We start from the raw sequence: 17,220 nt of genomic DNA, 5'->3' as shown, positions 1-17,220 counted from the left end.
TGTTGCTCTTAAATCATCTAATTGTATGCCATGATATTAAAAAAAAACTGAAGCAAATGGCATATACAGGATATTCAAACAGATTTGTTATTTTCATACTGCAATGAGCTAATTGAAGAAAAATGTGTTCTTTCCTTAGATTAGAACCCTTCTTTTTCTCACTCAATACTTTTCTTTTTAACTCTTTCAGCACGATGAATAGATATTTTATATTCCAATTAAATTGAAGGAAATACTAGTACTGTTTTTGCCATCCAAACTCATCCTATTGCAAGAGGACTGTGACGACCACAGCAGCGGTTTTCATACTTTTCCTCGTTAAATAAGATTTGGTGCAGGCGATCACCTCATCAATACCTCATTAAGTAAAATGAGGTGAGCTTGTGTTAGAATTCCAGCACAGACACTGGAATGAAATTGCCGCCATACATAGAAATGCTGATAGAGAAATCAGATTTGCCATTTTCTCATTGTAATGAGCTAATCTAAGGAATTGTGTTCTTGAATAAGTATCACTTGAGTACAGTTAAAAACAAACGATGCCAGGCAAAACAAACCTCGCCCGGTAGCACTTATGATGAATATGAAGGAAGATATCGCGAAAAAAAAAAGGTACCCTATGGGTCCATGTGGCTACTGCTTATAAATAAATATTTTTCTGATCTCATGTCCATACAGTAAATATAGCATATATATTTACTCTATGAGGCAGTCGCCACAAAAATGAAGTGTTATCCAAAAATGAACAATTTAAAAATCAGAGAAGTAAAATATACCAAGTGTCTGTACTTTATATTATTCGACTCTTACCTCTTACAGTTTTCGAAACTGAAACCTCCGAACCGAGGCTGACATACACACGCTGTCGCCATGACCCAAACTCTTATTTCCCGGAAATGGCGCGGCGCTAGAGCTCAGTGGAACGCACTTTCCTTCTGTAATAAGCATAAACATGTCTGAAAGCGATTTCTTTAGCCTAGTCCATTTATTTCGAATGGTGAACCGAATTATATACACTCACCGGCCATTTTAATTGGCACACGTGTATGCGCATGCCCAGTGCGTGACTGTTACACTCTTACATTCTTACAGCACGATGACGTAGTGGCTAGCGCCTCGATATGAGGCAGTAGCCACAACAAAAACGATTTTGACCTTTATGGTGATCTTGACCGGATGACCCTCAAAATGTTAGAGGTTCTATTTGAGACCAACGCCCATCTATCTTGAAAGTTTCATGAAGATTGATCCAGCCGTTTTCCCGTAATATCGTTAACAAAAAAAACAAAGAAACTACACTGAAAATAATACCTCGCCCCCTGGTGGACTCCGTCCCGGGTGAGGTAATAATGAGTCGAGCCTTTTGTGCTGTGTGGTGATGAGGTTATACATACTCATTTGCACTTTAGCGTATTTGACAAGAAGACTTTGCAGGCTAAATGGATGAAAGTGAAGCTTATGTTTGCTGCGTGTGGGTGAAACCTGTAAAAGTCTGCCGTGGATATTTAATGACTATACTTTACCCTCTCTCAGGCGATAGAGTATTAGACAGTTGCCAGGCAACAGCACGTCAGCCTATCATGTGCTTGTCTGAAGCAATTAAAAGGGAAGTGCTGTCAGAAAGACTCCCAGCATGCACCACAGAGGGTTGAGACTTACAGATCTGCTGTATACACTGAGCGCGTACGCATCAGTGGCCTTCTGGAGATCAGGCCTTACAAGTCATAAACATTAGCATTGTTGTGCATGTTTATTATGAAACATGATTATGCCACATGGTTGTCTTAAGAGAGGAGTTAAATGTGCACAGGGGTGATTTAATATTCAAATTGCACATATCAGATGCAAGTCTTACCATAAGTGCTATTCAGTTAACGTTCACTTAAGCCCCATTTTTCTTGTATGATTTGGCTCGAGTGAGTAAATCCAGTGCCAGTGTCTGATAATATGATATAACCACATTATATCATGTTGTAATTCATGTTTTGGGCTGTAAAACACCTAATAAACTTTAGAAATAAACTTTCACCAAGTAAATATTGATGTAACTTTTTGACTTGCTGACTCTACTCTTTCCACACTCGGCTTTCTTTTCACTAAAGTGTATTTGCAGCATTTCACATGTTTTTTTTTTTGTTTTTTTCCCTACCCCTAGGCGTTCTTTGCAAAAGATTACATTTCCAATCATCCGGAGGATGGAGATAAGATCACCCGTCTCCGAGAGCTCATGTTTGAGCAGGTAATGTTAGCTATACAAAAGCAATTCCATGCACTTTGATAGAAAAAGGTGGTTAACCATGCGTTTGATTTTGTCTTGATTCAAACACACATCTACCTACTCCATACTGCAGGCACATATTCTGGAGTACGGTTTGGCTGTACATGAGAAATTCGTTCCACAGGACATGCGTCCGCTGCACAAAAAACTCATCGACCAGTTCCATGTGATGCGATCCAGTCTGGGCATACAGGTCAGTCTCGACAAATATATGGGTCCGTCTCAGAAACTGGTCTCTCATTTGGGACATTATGGTCAAAAAATAAATTTTCTAATTTTACTTTTTTTTTTTTTTTGCATTTACCTAACACTCAATGTTTCTTTTGTCATGTTTAATAAGAATAAAGATAGCATCTTGCTTTATCTGGCCTCCACTGTGGAAATTTTTTTTGATTACAATTCAAATGTTTTTGTAAAATTGATTTACATACAACCCCGATTCCAAAAAAGTTGGGACAAAGTACAAATTGTAAATAAAAACGGAATGCAATGATGTGGAAGTTTCAAAATTCCAAATTTTATTCAGAATAGAACATAGATGACATATCAAATGTTTAAACTGAGAAAATGTATCATTTAAAGAGAAAAAATTAGGTGATTTTAAATTTCATGACAACACCACATCTCAAAAAAGTTGGGACAAGGCCATGTTTCCCACTGTGAGACATCCCCTTTTCTCTTTACAACAGTCTGTAAACGTCTGGGGACTGAGGAGACAAGTTGCTCAAGTTTAGGGATAGGAATGTTAACCCATTCTTGTCTAATGTAGGATTCTAGTTGCTCAACTGTCTTAGGTCTTTTTTGTCGTATCTTCCGTTTTATGATGCGCCAAATGTTTTCTATGGGTGAAAGATCTGGACTGCAGGCTGGCCAGTTCAGTACCCGGACCCTTCTTCTACGCAGCCATGATGCTGTAATTGATGCAGTATGTGGGTTGGCATTGTCATGTTGGAAAATGCAAGGTCTTCCCTGAAAGAGACGTCATCTGGATGGGAGCATATGTTGCTCTAGAACCTGGATATACCTTTCAGCATTGATGGTGTCTTTCCAGATGTGTAAGCTGCCCATGCCACACGCACTAATGCAACCCCATACCATCAGAGATGCAGGCTTCTGAACTGAGCGCTGATAACAACTTGGGTCGTCCTTCTCCTCTTTAGTCCGAATGACACGGCGTCCCTGATTTCCATAAAGAACTTCAAATTTTGATTCGTCTGACCACAGAACAGTTTTCCACTTTGCCACAGTCCATTTTAAATGAGCCTTGGCCCAGAGAAGACGTGTGCGCTTCTGGATCACGTTTAGATACGGCTTCTTCTTTGAACTATAGAGTTTTAGCTGGCAACGGCGGATGGCACGGTGAATTGTGTTCACAGATAATGTTCTCTGGAAATATTCCTGAGCCCATTTTGTGATTTCCAATACAGAAGCATGCCTGTATGTGATGCAGTGCCGTCTAAGGGCCCGAAGATCACGGGCACCCAGTATGGTTTTCCGGCCTTGACCCTTACGCACAGAGATTCTTCCAGATTCTCTGAATCTTTTGATGATATTATGCACTGTAGATGATGATATGTTCAAACTCTTTGCAATTTTACACTGTCGAACTCCTTTCTGATATTGCTCCACTATTTGTCAGCGCAGAATTAGGGGGATTGATGATCCTCTTCCCATCTTTACTTCTGAGAGCCGCTGCCACTCCAAGATGCTCTTTTTATACCCAGTCATGTTAATGACCTATTGCCAATTGACCTAATGAGTTGCAATTTGGTCCTCCAGCTGTTCCTTTTTTGTACCTTTAACTTTTGCAGCCTCTTATTGCCCCTGTCCCAACTTTTTTGAGATGTGTTGCTGTCATGAAATTTCAAATGAGCCAATATTTGGCATGAAATTTCAAAATGTCTCACTTTTGACATTTGATATGTTGTCTATATTCTATTGTGAACACAATATCAGTTTGAGATTTGTAAATTATTGCATTCCGTTTTTATTTACAATTTGTACTTTGTCCCAACTTTTTTGGAATCGGGGTTGTATAAAATAACTACATCATGAAGAATTAAAGCCCCTCCTTCACAGATGAGTGAAAATATTGAATAAATTTCCTCTTTTTGATTGTTTGGGTTAAAAATGCCAAGTTATGATGACTGAATTGATTATTCACTTAAATATGAATAATATGATACATTTTGGGTATTTGATTTGGCGAAATAGGACACAATGGAAAAATCAAGAACACACCGGAAAGATGAGAATAACGGTGGTGGTAAAAGAACAGCGACTGTACCGGCTGAAGGTTGCGCGGGTCTCTGCTGCAGCGTGCGAGCAATGGGACATCACTACCGCACCGGACGGAGCGCGAGGCGGGGGCAGGGCAAAATGACTGGCCATAGATTCTATCAAAAGTTCGATCTAAATTGACCACGGTTGCAAAATATTGGCCAAAAATACGCAAACACTACGAAATATGAAAGTAAGATGAAAAAGAAACATTCTATTGCCTTATACTGCAAAACTAAAACAAAATAAAACTGTCAAAACTTACCTTTTCAGCGATGACGTCCAAACAGATCACTTGCGTAACAGAAAGACCGCAAATGGAAGCACGATCAACTTCTAACTGTTGGAGTGGAAAATTCCATTCTACACATGCAAATTGTTAATGTGTGTCCTTCCCCGCACACAAATAACACGCTACGGTAAAAAATAGACCACAACTCATTTTATAGCTCAGAAATTCATACAAGACCAGCTACCATCGTAACATATTCTGTAAGAAACATATTCTATACCTAACTTTCAGCTTTCGTTTTAAAAAACAAAATCACAGATTTATAACTAAATTTTTATATGGTGTAGTGATTTTAAGTTACTACTTTTGGTGAGGTCGTGACCTTGACCCTGAGGCTTTCCGTTTAGATCAAAACACACGATCGTATTGGTTTTGGGTATGCGGAAAATGGAGTTACAACGGTGATCAAATATTTTGCATGATGTTTTATTACAGTTATGATTATTCTGTGAGCGCACCAATCCTTAGGTGTATAAAAAGTTACAACTTAAAATACAATTAGTGATAGCTGTAGACTTTTCAGTGGACTACAACCTTTTTAAGGGAATGCGGTGTAGTCAACCGTTTATCATGTCCCAGATCAAGCCGCCATTTTTCCACAAATTTGCAGAATTTTTGCCAAATTCTGAATAGAGTATTCACATCAAAGATTTAGTTTTATCTGTATTATTTCTTTCATCATTTTATTTCAAATTAAAACCAACATCACCATTCAAAACCGTATAGTTTATTGACTGTGAGTATATTTAGTGGGGTACCCCCACAGTACCCAGTTTCTGAGACAGACCCATATATATATACAGTATATATATATATATATATATATATATATATATATATATATATATATATATGTGTGTGTGTGTGTGTATATATATATATATATATATATATATATATATATATATATATATATATACAGTGCTCAGCATAAATGAGTACACCCCCTTTGAAAAGTAACATTTTAAACAATATCTCAATGAACACAAACAATTTCCAAAATGTTTACAAGACAAAGTTTAATATAACATCTGTTTAACTTATAACGGGAAAGTAAGGTTAATAATATAACTTAGATTACACATTTTTCAGTTTTACTCAAATTAGGGTGGTGCAAAAATGAGTACACCCCACAACAAAAACTACTACATCTAGTACTTTGTATGGCCTCCATGATTTTTAATGACAGCACCAAGTCTTCTAGGCATGGAATGAACAAGTTGGCGACATTTTGCAACATCAATCTTTTTCCATTCTTCAACAATGACCTCTTTTAGTGACTGGATGCTGGATGGAGAGTGATGCTCAACTTGTCTCTTCAGAATTCCCCCCCAAAAATAATTTCTTTACACCACAAAGGTGAAGGCTACAAGAAGATCAGCAAAGCTTTATTTATCAGTCAGAATACTATAGCAAAAGTGGTACAAAAATTTAAGAAAGATGGAACTGCAACCATCTCACAGAGACGTCCAGGTCGTCCACGGAAGTTAACACCTCGACAGGAGCGTCTTCTGATGAGAAGGGTTGAAGAAAATCGGCATGCAAGTTCACTGCAGTTATCTAAAGAAATTGAAAGCCAAACTGGGATGACTATTTCCCGTGACACAATACGGCGTACACTGCAGAGGAATGGCATGCATGGATGCCGTCCACAAAAGAAGCCTCTCCTAAAGCCCAGGCACAAAAAAGCCCGCCTAGAGTTTGCCAGGGCCCATGCTGACAAAGATGAAGACTACTGGGACTCTATACTCTGGAGTGATGAGACCAAGATAAACGTTTTTGGAACTGATGGCTTCAAAACTGTATGGCATCGCAAAGGTGAGGAATACAAAGAAAAATGCCTGGTGCCTACAGTGAAACATGGTAGTGGCAGTGTCCTTATGTGGGGCTGCATGAGTGCTGCTGGTGTCGGGGAGCTGATTGTTGGCATTGATTCATTGATGGCATCATGAATTCACAGATGTATTGCTCTATACTGAAAGAGAAGATGCTACCATCACTCCATGCCCTTGGTCGTTGTGCATTTTTCCAACATGACTAAACACATATCTAAGGCCACTGTTGGATTTCTGAAGAAGAACAGGGTGAAAGTGATTCAGTGGCCAAGTATGTCTCCTGATCTGAACCCAATCGAACACCTACGGGGAATTCTGAAGAGACAAGTTGAGCATCACTCTCCATCCAGCATCCAGTCACTAAAAGAGGTCATTGTTGAAGAATGGAAAAAGATTCATGTTGCAAAATGTCGCCAACTTGTTCATTCCATGCCGAGAAGACTTGGTGCTGTCGTTAAAAATCATGGAGGCCATACAAAGTACTAGATGTAGTAGTTTTTGTTGTGGGGTGTACTCATTTTTGCACCACCCTAATTTGAGTAAAACTAAAAAAAATGTGTAATCTAAGTAATATTATTAACCTTACGTTCACGTTATAAGTTAAACAGATGTTATATTAAACTTTGTCTTGTAAACATTTTGGAAATTGTTTGTGTTCACTGAGATATTGTTTAAAATGTTACTTTTCAAACGGGGTGGACTCATTTACGCTGAGCACTGTATGTATGTATATATATATATATATATATATATATATATATATATATATATATATATATTTCACATATATATATATTTCACATATATGTAAGAACTAGTGAGATGAGCAACATGGCCTCATTTACCTCTATGCAGCCACAGGAGTTTCCTGCGTATGTGCGTGTCAGCCCTCTGCACTTTGCCAATGGCAGTCCTCGAACCTGCAGGACTCCTGTCCCGAACACCATCAGTCCAGACGGAGGACGAATAGTGGCGCGACGCAGGTGTGTGTTCATATCATGTCTGACAATGAAGCTCAGGCTTGACTCATTTGTTTGTGACATTAGCCTTATAGCTTGAGGTACAAAACTCAAACACGTTTCTAACAGCAAACGTGTCTGGGATGATCAACTTTTGGGACAAACGGATAATGAACTTAACTTTTTTTTTAACCTGGTTAGAGATGTTCCTGATGGTGTTTGTGAAGTTTAAATAAGATATCAAGGGAATGGGACAGGGACTGAAATCAGGTTACTGTTTCATATTTACAAGGACAAGTTATTTTTAATAAACATATTTATTACCCTCAAGGATAGACACTAATTTATGAAATTCTTCAGGGTGCTCAAACAGCCTTCCAAAAACAGCCTGACATCAAACAGTTTCATCGCAGACATATCCCAGCCCTCACATAAAAATTATACCGAGGATAGAATATTCTATCCGCATTCACTGGATATGAGCAATCGTGCGCTCTGATTGGCTACTTTACTACGAGGCTATCAGCTCATATACTGTGAGTAGAGAAAAACAAAATGGCGGAGCGTGTTGCTGAACCAACCGAGGACGAAATAAAAACTCTACTCAAAAACAAAACCCCAAAAATTATCAAGTATTTAAATGAAACAGAAATAGCTAAAAAAAAAAAAGTTTTTTGTTTTTTTATTTATTGCACATACAAGAACAAAATTGGCTTAACAAAATATAACAAATACAAGACATGCAGGGGAGGCCTGAAAACTGATGGTTTTTCGAGGGTCTCCCCTTGTTAAAATAAAAATGACAATATTAGGGTCAACTTCTCTCTCTCTCTTTCATTATCTGTAGCCGCTTTATCCTGTTCTACAGGGTCACAGGCAAGCTGGAGCCTATCCCAGCTGACTACGGGCGAAAGGCGGGGTACACCCTGGACAAGTCGCCAGGTCATCACAGGGCTGACACATAGACACAGACAACCATTCACACTCACATTCACACCTACGGTCAATTTAGAGTCACCAGTTAACCTAACCTGCATGTCTTTGGACTGTGGGGGAAACCGGAGCACCCGGAGGAAACCCACACGGACACGGGGAGAACATGCAAACTCCACACAGAAAGGCCCTCGCCAGCCACGGGGCTCGAACCCAGGACCTTCTTGCTGTGAGGCGACAGCGCTAACCACTACACCACCATGCCGCCCAGGGTCAACTTTATATATAAAAAAAAGTTTTGAAAAAATCCCAACATATCCTGTTCCACACTCCAGACCAGTCGCTGGTGGTAATGCACCTTTAAGTTGGTTCACCAACCGCCAAAAAAAGCCCAAAAGAAGAAGAAAACCCCAAAATACAAAAAACAAAGCAACAAAATATGGAATAAAAGTATTTGATGGTAAGAACGTACCTTTTTTTATTTTTCAAGAATTATTATTATAGCATTTTTCACAAATTGCTCCTGTCATTTTGCCGGTTTGTTTACATTCTAAGCAGAAATGATTTCATTGGTCGTGTTGTATAAAGTTTTTATTTATCGAATTTGCAAAAATTAAAAATAAAAATGCTGTTTCTCAAAATCCAGTGAATGTGGATAGAATAAAACAGTTATGGTGATGATACACGGGGCAACTTTTTGGGCAATGTTGCCGAGCAATGTTGCTGGCAACGGGCAACTAGGTGAGACACAGGGCAACTTTTCAGGGCAACTAACAATGGGCAACAACAGTTAGCAACGGCAGTTTACAGTTAGCTAAAAAAAATCGATGTCTTAATTTTTGCTGTAACCATTTAATCAAGCTGTCTGTTGTTTTTTAGAGCTTTGGTGAGGTAAATTCCTCCATATAGAATATTAAAATAACTTACCGGCGTAAAAACAGATGAGGAGTCTCTCCAGCTCTTCACTCCACTGACACTGAGCGGCCGCCATATTTGTTTGAAATTTCTGATCTGAACCTCACCGGAGGTCACATGACTCGATACTCGCGTTCTGATTGGCTTATCTCAAAAAGTTGCCAGAGATTATCAAAACCATTCAGAAAGAAACAATGTTGCCCAATCTCAATAGAAAAGAGTCAAAACGCAATTGCCCAGCAACATTGCTCGGCAACATTGCCCAAAAAGTTGCCCCGTGTATCATCACCATTATTCCACTCAATCTCGTCGTACATGGCTTATAGCCGACTCATCGGCTATCAGGTCACGTACGACTCGATTTCGTGGAATAACTGTTAAAAAATAAACACACACACACCGATCAGCCTTAATATTATGACCACTGACAGGTGAAGTGAATAACATTAATTATCTCATGACTATGGCACCTGTCAAGGGGTGGGATTTATTAGGCAGCAAGAGAACAGTCAGTTCTCGAAGTTGATGTGTTGGAAGCAGGAAAAATGGGCAAGTGTAAAGATCTGAGTGACTTTGACAAGGGCCAGATTGTGATGGCGAGATGACTGGGTCTGAGCATCTCCAAAATGGCACATCTTGTGGGGTGTTCCCGGTATGCAGTGGTTAGTACCTACCAAAAGTGGTCCAAGGAAGGACAACCAGTGAACCAGCGACAGGGTCATAGGTGTCGAAAGCTCACTGATTCGCATAGGACACGAAGGCTAGCCCATATGGTCCAATCCCACAGAAGACGAGGCTCAATTAAGACTTCTAACACTGCCACCTCATTTATAAATGTAAAACAGTGCAGGCTACTAAGCAGGCTGATATCTATGTAAATAAAATTTCTTTGTTAACAAATCCTAATTAACAAAACCATGAAGCCAAAACTAATGGTTCTTATAAAGTATTAGACTTTACAAGGCCGTTAATGTTTTTTTATCGAGTACAACAGAAAGAGAGTGTCACACGGATTTGGCCTGTTTTTTGCCATTTTCAAAGCCATCATTACAAACTCAGTTCTTCCCATTAGTGCATCAAACTTGTACTGTTACACAGTTTACGACACAGATGGTCCTGGAAAATAAATCTTTCCCATGTCGCTGCTGGTTTGTACGGGCATCGGACACCTGGGCACTAATGCGTAATTCCACTGATATTATACTCCAACAGGTATTGTTCATGACAGATGGGTCGAAATATAGAATATTTCTTGTAAATATTGGTGATGCTCATGCTCCAGAGCTTGCGACGATGCTGTCAAGTCTTGAAAATCATCTCTAAAGTACGGTATAAATGTGGTTTCTAATCATGATTTGTCCTGTTCGTTATAAAATTCACCCAAGCTCATCAACTTCGAGGCTCAAAAGTTATAGTCTTAAATTGAATCACGTTATAAAGATGAACAGCTACACTTTGTGAAAACATCGTACTCAATTGTACCTTTACTTGTTGCTGGGGCGCTACCCTAAAGGGTGCAGCTTTTGTTGCTTTAATGTGTTTTTTTTTTTTTTTTTTTTACCTGGAATGTTAAATGTGTACCTTTTTAAAAATGACTTTATGTACATAAATGAACCATAATGAGTTTTTAGAATAAAGCCTTAAATGTTGATTACTGTACATGTATGTTTCTAGGTAAAGGATAAATACTAAAGGGATAAAATATGCATCTTTAAGGGTACGCCTCCAGCAACAAGGAATGGTACAGTTTAGTACCCTTTTTCTGAGAGTATAAAGTCCGGTCCATTAGCATCGGGTCTTATGTGTCTCTCCTGTTCTAGTCCCCTCAGTTACCCGGCTGTCAATCGCTATTCGTCATCCTCACTGTCATCACAGGCCTCCAACGACGTCAGCAACATCACAGGCCAGTCAGAGAGCTCGGATGAAGTCTTCAACATGCAGGTGTGTGTTGCAAGATTTCTAGAGTTATCAGGGATTTAAAAAAAAAAAAAATTCTGTCCGTCAATTGACCTTCATCAGTCAGCAGTTAACTGGAGATGCTAAACAGAAATCAGTGGCCATACAATTTTAATGATTTTAAAAACTCCATACGCTAATGCTAGATGATGTCACTTCAAAACGCAAAATTTGTTCAACAGGGAATTGAAGAATTTCAAAAATGTTGATCTGTGGATATGGTTGTGCAATTTTATATTATATATACTGTACATACATACATACACACATATATATACACAACGTCTCTCTCGATGCTCAGCTTGGTAAAAGAATTGGAAATGCTGCAACCAGCATGGCCAAGCTCTCCCCTCGGGTGTGGGAGAATAAGAAGCTTACCACTACCACCAAAGTCGCTGTCTATTGCGCTTGCATCGTGAGTACCCTGCTATACTGCAGCAAGTCCTGGGCTTGTCAGATGAAATGCTTGCACTCCTTCTACATGAGGTGTTTACGCCGCATTCTATCCATCTCGTGGACAGACAAGGTCCCCAACAGCGCAGTACTTGATAGAGCAGGCATCCCCTCAATGTATACCCTCCTCAGACAACATAGGATGAGATGACTGGGCCATGTCTGGCAAATGGAGGATGGTCGCATCCCCAAGGATCTCCTGTCTGGAGAGCTGGAACTTGGGTCGAGGGCTGTCGGAAGACCAAAGCTACGCTTTCGAGACGTCTGCAAAAGAGACATGCTTGCGATCGGTCTTCCAGTGGACGACTGGGAACGTCTTGCAGCAGAACGTAGTGTCTGGAAGGCCGCTTGCAGTGAAGCACTTGAAGTAGGAGAGAAAAGGCTCAACAATGAGGCCAACGCAAAAAGAGCCAGGAGAAAGGTCACTGCAGGAGCTCCATTGGCAAAAGCCTATGTCTGTCCAACTTGCCATTGCGTCTGCTGCTCTAGGATCGGGCTAGAAAGCCATCGAAGGAAATGCTTGAATTGGACCTGAATGTTGCGACCCATGCACTCGTCATGGACTTCGTGCGATGGCTGCCGATGATATATCTGATATAAACCATAACACCCACTTCTAGCATTTCCTCAGTGTCATTTTTTCTTATAACCAGTGATGAAAAGTAGCAAACTTCATTCATATGGGCTGTTTCACAATCCGGGTAAACTTTTCAGGTCCACAATAGTCCAAAAATCAAACCTGATTTTTGTGTTTCTCTGCTGCCAAAAATTACCTTTTGAGATGGAAATGAACTGCGCAAAATTTCAGAGCGTGTTACTTGTGGCGTGAAGACGGCATATAGAGTATTTCTAAAACTGACCCACTTTCTTATAGTTCACAAAAATAAAGTATACAAAGTGAAAAAATGTTGAAATGGATGTGATTTTAAGTGCAAATGTTCAAGTACTGTGCAGCGATATTTTTACAGTGTCTTGCAAAAGTGTTTGTCCTGTTTTGTTGCATTACAAGCTGGAATTAAAATGGATTTTTGGAGGGTTAGCACCATTTGATTTACACAACATGCCTACCACTTTAAAGGTGCAAACTGTTGTTTTATTGTGACACAAACAATAATTAAGATGAAAAAAACAGAAATCTGAAGTGTGCATAAGTATTCACCCCCTTTCGTATGAGACCCCTAAATAAGAGCTGGTCCAACCAATTCACTTCAGAAGTCAAATAATTAGTTGATTAAGAGCCACCTGTATGCAATCAAAGTGTCACATGATGTCTGTATAAATCAGCCTGTTCTGGAAGGACCCTGACTCTGCAACACTACTAAGCAAGCAACATGAAAACCAAGGAGCCTCCAAACAGGTCAGAGACAAAGTTGTGGAGAAGTATAGATCAGGGTTGGGTTATAAAAAATATCCCAAACTTTGAATATCCCATGGAGCACCATTAAATCCATTATAGCAAAATGGAAAGACTATGGCACCACTACAAACCTGACAAGAGAAGGCCGCCCACCAAAACTCACAGACCAGGCAAGGAGGGCATTAATCAGAGATGCAACAAAGACACCAAAGAGAACACTGAAGGAACTGCAAAGATCCACAGTGGAGATGGGAGTATCTGTTCATAGGACCACTTTAAGCTGTACACTCAACAGAGTGGGGATTTATGGAAGAGTGGAAAGAAAAAAAGTAAGTGCTTAAGAAAACACGTTTGGAGTTTGCCCAACAGTATGTGGCAGACTCCCCAAACACATGGAAGAAGATTCTCTGGTCAAATGAGACTAAAATTAATCTTTTTGGCCATCATGGGAAATGCCATGCGTGGCGCAAACCCAACACCCTGAGAACACCATTCCTACAGTGAAGCATGGTGGTGGCAGCATCATGCTGTGGGGATGTTTTTTATCTGCAGGGACAGGAAAGCTGGTCAACTGAAGGAAAGATGGATGGCACTAAAACCTGTTTGAGTCAGCCAGAGGTTTGAGACTGGGACGAAGGTTCATGTTCGAGCAGGACAATGACCCTAAACATACTGCTAAAGCTACACTGGAGTAGTTTAAAGGGAAATATTTAAATGTCTTGGGATGGCCTAATCAAAACCCAGACCTCAATCCAATTGAGAATCTGTGGCATAACTTGAAGATTGCTGGACACCAACCCAACCCATCTAACATGAAGGAGTTGGAGTAGTTTTACCTTGAGGAATGGACAACAATCCCAGTGGCTAGATGTGCTAAGCTAATAGAGACATACCCCAAGAGACTTGTAGCTGTGATTGCAGCAAAAGGTGGCTCAACAAAGTATTGACTTTTTTTGGGGGGGTGAATACCTATGCACACTCCAGATTTTCTGTTTTTTTTTTCCCCATCTTAATTATTGTTTGTGTCACAATAAATGACTTTTACAAGATACTGTACATAGTGGTAACTGTAATAAGAACTGAAGCGGTGACCATAATCCTTGTGGTTTTCCGGACAGAACACTTTTTGACAAACTCACATTTCAACCACATGTAAAGCTCTGCTGCAAAAGGGACTCACATCTGTTTCCTGGTTGTTTTTTGTTTTTTTACTGTGCAACAACGAAGTATTCTGCTTCAAAAGAGACAATTTTTTTTTTTTAAATCATTTACAACCTCATCATAGGGCGAGTGATTTCCAGAGAGGACATTTTTGACAGATAAAGGACCCCGTCTGAGGCACTTAGTTTACAAAAATAAGTAACTTCCACTTAAATATCTTTCTATTGTGAATGAGAATACTGTATCCGTCCCAAAGTAAAAGCTAGTTAGTGCTAAAAAAATGCAATTCTGACTTTAACCAGTAAAATCTATTAAAGCAGAATTAAATTAAAGGACCACAAGATCAAAACTGAGCTGCATTTGACTCTTACAGACATATTTATAAGAACTTATAAGAGACATTAGTGCTGTAGGTCGGGCTGTAGGTGTGTCCCTGTAAAATAAGGTAGAAGAAGCTCCAGTGTATATACCGTATACTGGACCCAGTTGCAGGAGTTAGTTGGTGTTGGTCAAAAAACAACCATGATTGTGAAACAGCCCATAAATACTGTTACACCATCATGTATACGTCTCAAAAACGTTCCTCACAACTATAATGAAAATTAAATTTGACAATTGAGATCTAAGTTATTGTTGTTTACCGGAAAGGTTTTCAGTGTATAGCATTGATCTTATGACATTCCTAGTGACTTATAACATCCAGTGTGCTCCCTTGATACCCCACTGGTTTCAGCCAGAGTAAAACAACCCCCTCACACAAACTTTTGATCAAGATATACTTAACAAAAGTGTAATAAAGTACTAGTGCCTTGTGTTTAAGTGTACTTGCCCTGTAGTTGTGCTTAAGGGTTAGGGCTAGAAAACTAATAGTATACCTAGAAGGGTAATTGCAGTATACTTCAAAACTAAAAAGTGGACTAGAAGTGTGTAACGAGTAAACCAATAGTATATTTCCAGTATACTACAAAGTATACTTTAGTAAACTAAAAAGTGGACTAGAAGTATAAAACAAGCAAACTCATAGTATATTTCCAGTACACTATGAAGTATGCTTTTGTAAACTAAAGAGTGGACGACAAGTATAGAACTAGTAAACTATTAGTATATACAGTTAGGTCCATATTTGGACACTGACACAAATTTTGTTTTTTTTTACCTGTTTACTGAAACATATTCAAGTTATAATTATATAATGGACATGGACATAAAGTCCAGACTTTCAGCTTTCATTTGAGGGTATCCACATTAAAATTGGATGAAGGATTTAGGAGTTTCAGCTCCTTAACATGTGCCACCCTGTTTTTAAAGGGACTGAAAGTAATTGGACAATTGACTCAAAGGCTATTTCATGGGCAGGTGTGAGCAATTCCTTCATTATGTCATTCTCAATTAAGCAGATAAAAGGCCTGGAGTTGATTTGAGGTGTGGTGCTTGCATTTGGAAGATTTTGCTGTGAAGAAAACATGCGGTCAAAGGAGCTCTCCATGCAGGTGAAACAAGCCATCCTTAAGCTGCGAAAACAGAAAAAACACATCCGAGAAATTGCTACAATATTAGGAGTGGCAAAATCTACAGTTTGGTACATCCTGAGAAAGAAAGAAAGCACTGGTGAACTCATCAGTGCAAAAAGACCTGGACACTCACAGAAGACAACAGTAGTGGATGATCGCAGAATAATTTCCATGGTGAAGAGAAACCCCTTCACAACAGCCAACCAAGTGAACAACACTCTCCAGGAGGTAGGCGTATCAATATCCAAATCTACCATAAACAGAAGACTGCATGAAAGTAAATACAGAGGGTTCACTGCACGGTGCGAGCCACTCATAAGCCTCAAGAATAAAAAGGCTAGATTGGACTTTGCTAAAAAACATCTAAAAAAGCCAGCACAGTTCTGGAAGAACATTCTTTGGACAGATGAAACCAAGATCAACCTCTACCAGAATGATGGAAAGAAAAAAGTATGGCGAAGGCGTGGTATAGCTCATGATCCAAAGCATACCACATCATCTGTAAAACACGGTGGAGGCAGTGTGATGGCTTGGGCATGCATGGCTGCCAGTGGCACTGGGTCACTAGTGTTTATTGATGATGTGACACAGGACAGAAGCAGCCGGATGAATTCTGAGGTATTCAGAGACATACTGTGTGTTCAAATCCAGCCAAACTGATTGGTCGGCGTTTCATAATACAGATGGACAATGGCCCAAAACATAAAGCCAAAGCAACCCAGGAGTTTATTAAAGCAAAGAAGTGGAATATTCTTGAATGGCCAAGTCAGTCACCTGATCTCAACCCAATTGAGCATGCATTTCACTTGTTAAAGACTAAACTTCAGACAGAAAGGCCCACAAACAAACAGCAACTGAAAACCACTGCAGTAAAGGTCTGGCAGAGCATTAAAAAGGAGGAAACACAGCGTCTGGTGATGTCCATGAGTTCAAGACTTCAGGCAGTCATTGCCAAAAAGGGTTTTCAACCAAGTATTAGAAATGAACATTTTATTTACAATTATTTAATTTGTCCAATTACTTTTGAGCCCGTGAAATGAAGGGATTGTGTTTAAAAAATGCTTTAGTTCCTCACATTTTTATGGAATCATTTTGTTCAACCCACTGAATTAAAGCTGAAAGTCTGAACTTCAACTGCATCTGAATTGTTTTGTTCAAAATTCATTGTGGTAATGTACAGAACCAAAATTAGAAAAATGTTGTCTCTGTCCAAATATTTATGGACCTAACTGTAAGTTTATTTGTGGTATACTTGCAGTGCAAAATAAAAAATACTAGTTGTATACTCAA

The 17,220-nt window shown here is 39.4% G+C and overlaps 1 protein-coding gene across 1 annotated transcript in view; it reads left to right on the top strand.

Moving 5' to 3' along the window:
- Window positions 1-17,220, top strand: part of dock4 (dedicator of cytokinesis 4) — a 214,840-nt gene that overhangs the window by 188,295 nt on the left and 9,325 nt on the right. Inside the window, exons 43-46 of the mRNA XM_060926739.1 lie at window positions 2,156-2,239; window positions 2,352-2,471; window positions 7,547-7,668; window positions 11,313-11,433. Of these exons, the coding sequence (XP_060782722.1) occupies window positions 2,156-2,239; window positions 2,352-2,471; window positions 7,547-7,668; window positions 11,313-11,433 (447 nt within the window). The remainder of the gene's footprint in view (window positions 1-2,155; window positions 2,240-2,351; window positions 2,472-7,546; window positions 7,669-11,312; window positions 11,434-17,220) is intronic.

Source organism: Neoarius graeffei, chromosome 8 (assembly GCF_027579695.1).
Source record: "Neoarius graeffei isolate fNeoGra1 chromosome 8, fNeoGra1.pri, whole genome shotgun sequence".
NCBI classification, from domain to species: Eukaryota; Metazoa; Chordata; class Actinopteri; order Siluriformes; family Ariidae; genus Neoarius; species Neoarius graeffei.
This window is presented reverse-complemented; position numbering and strand designations above follow the sequence as displayed.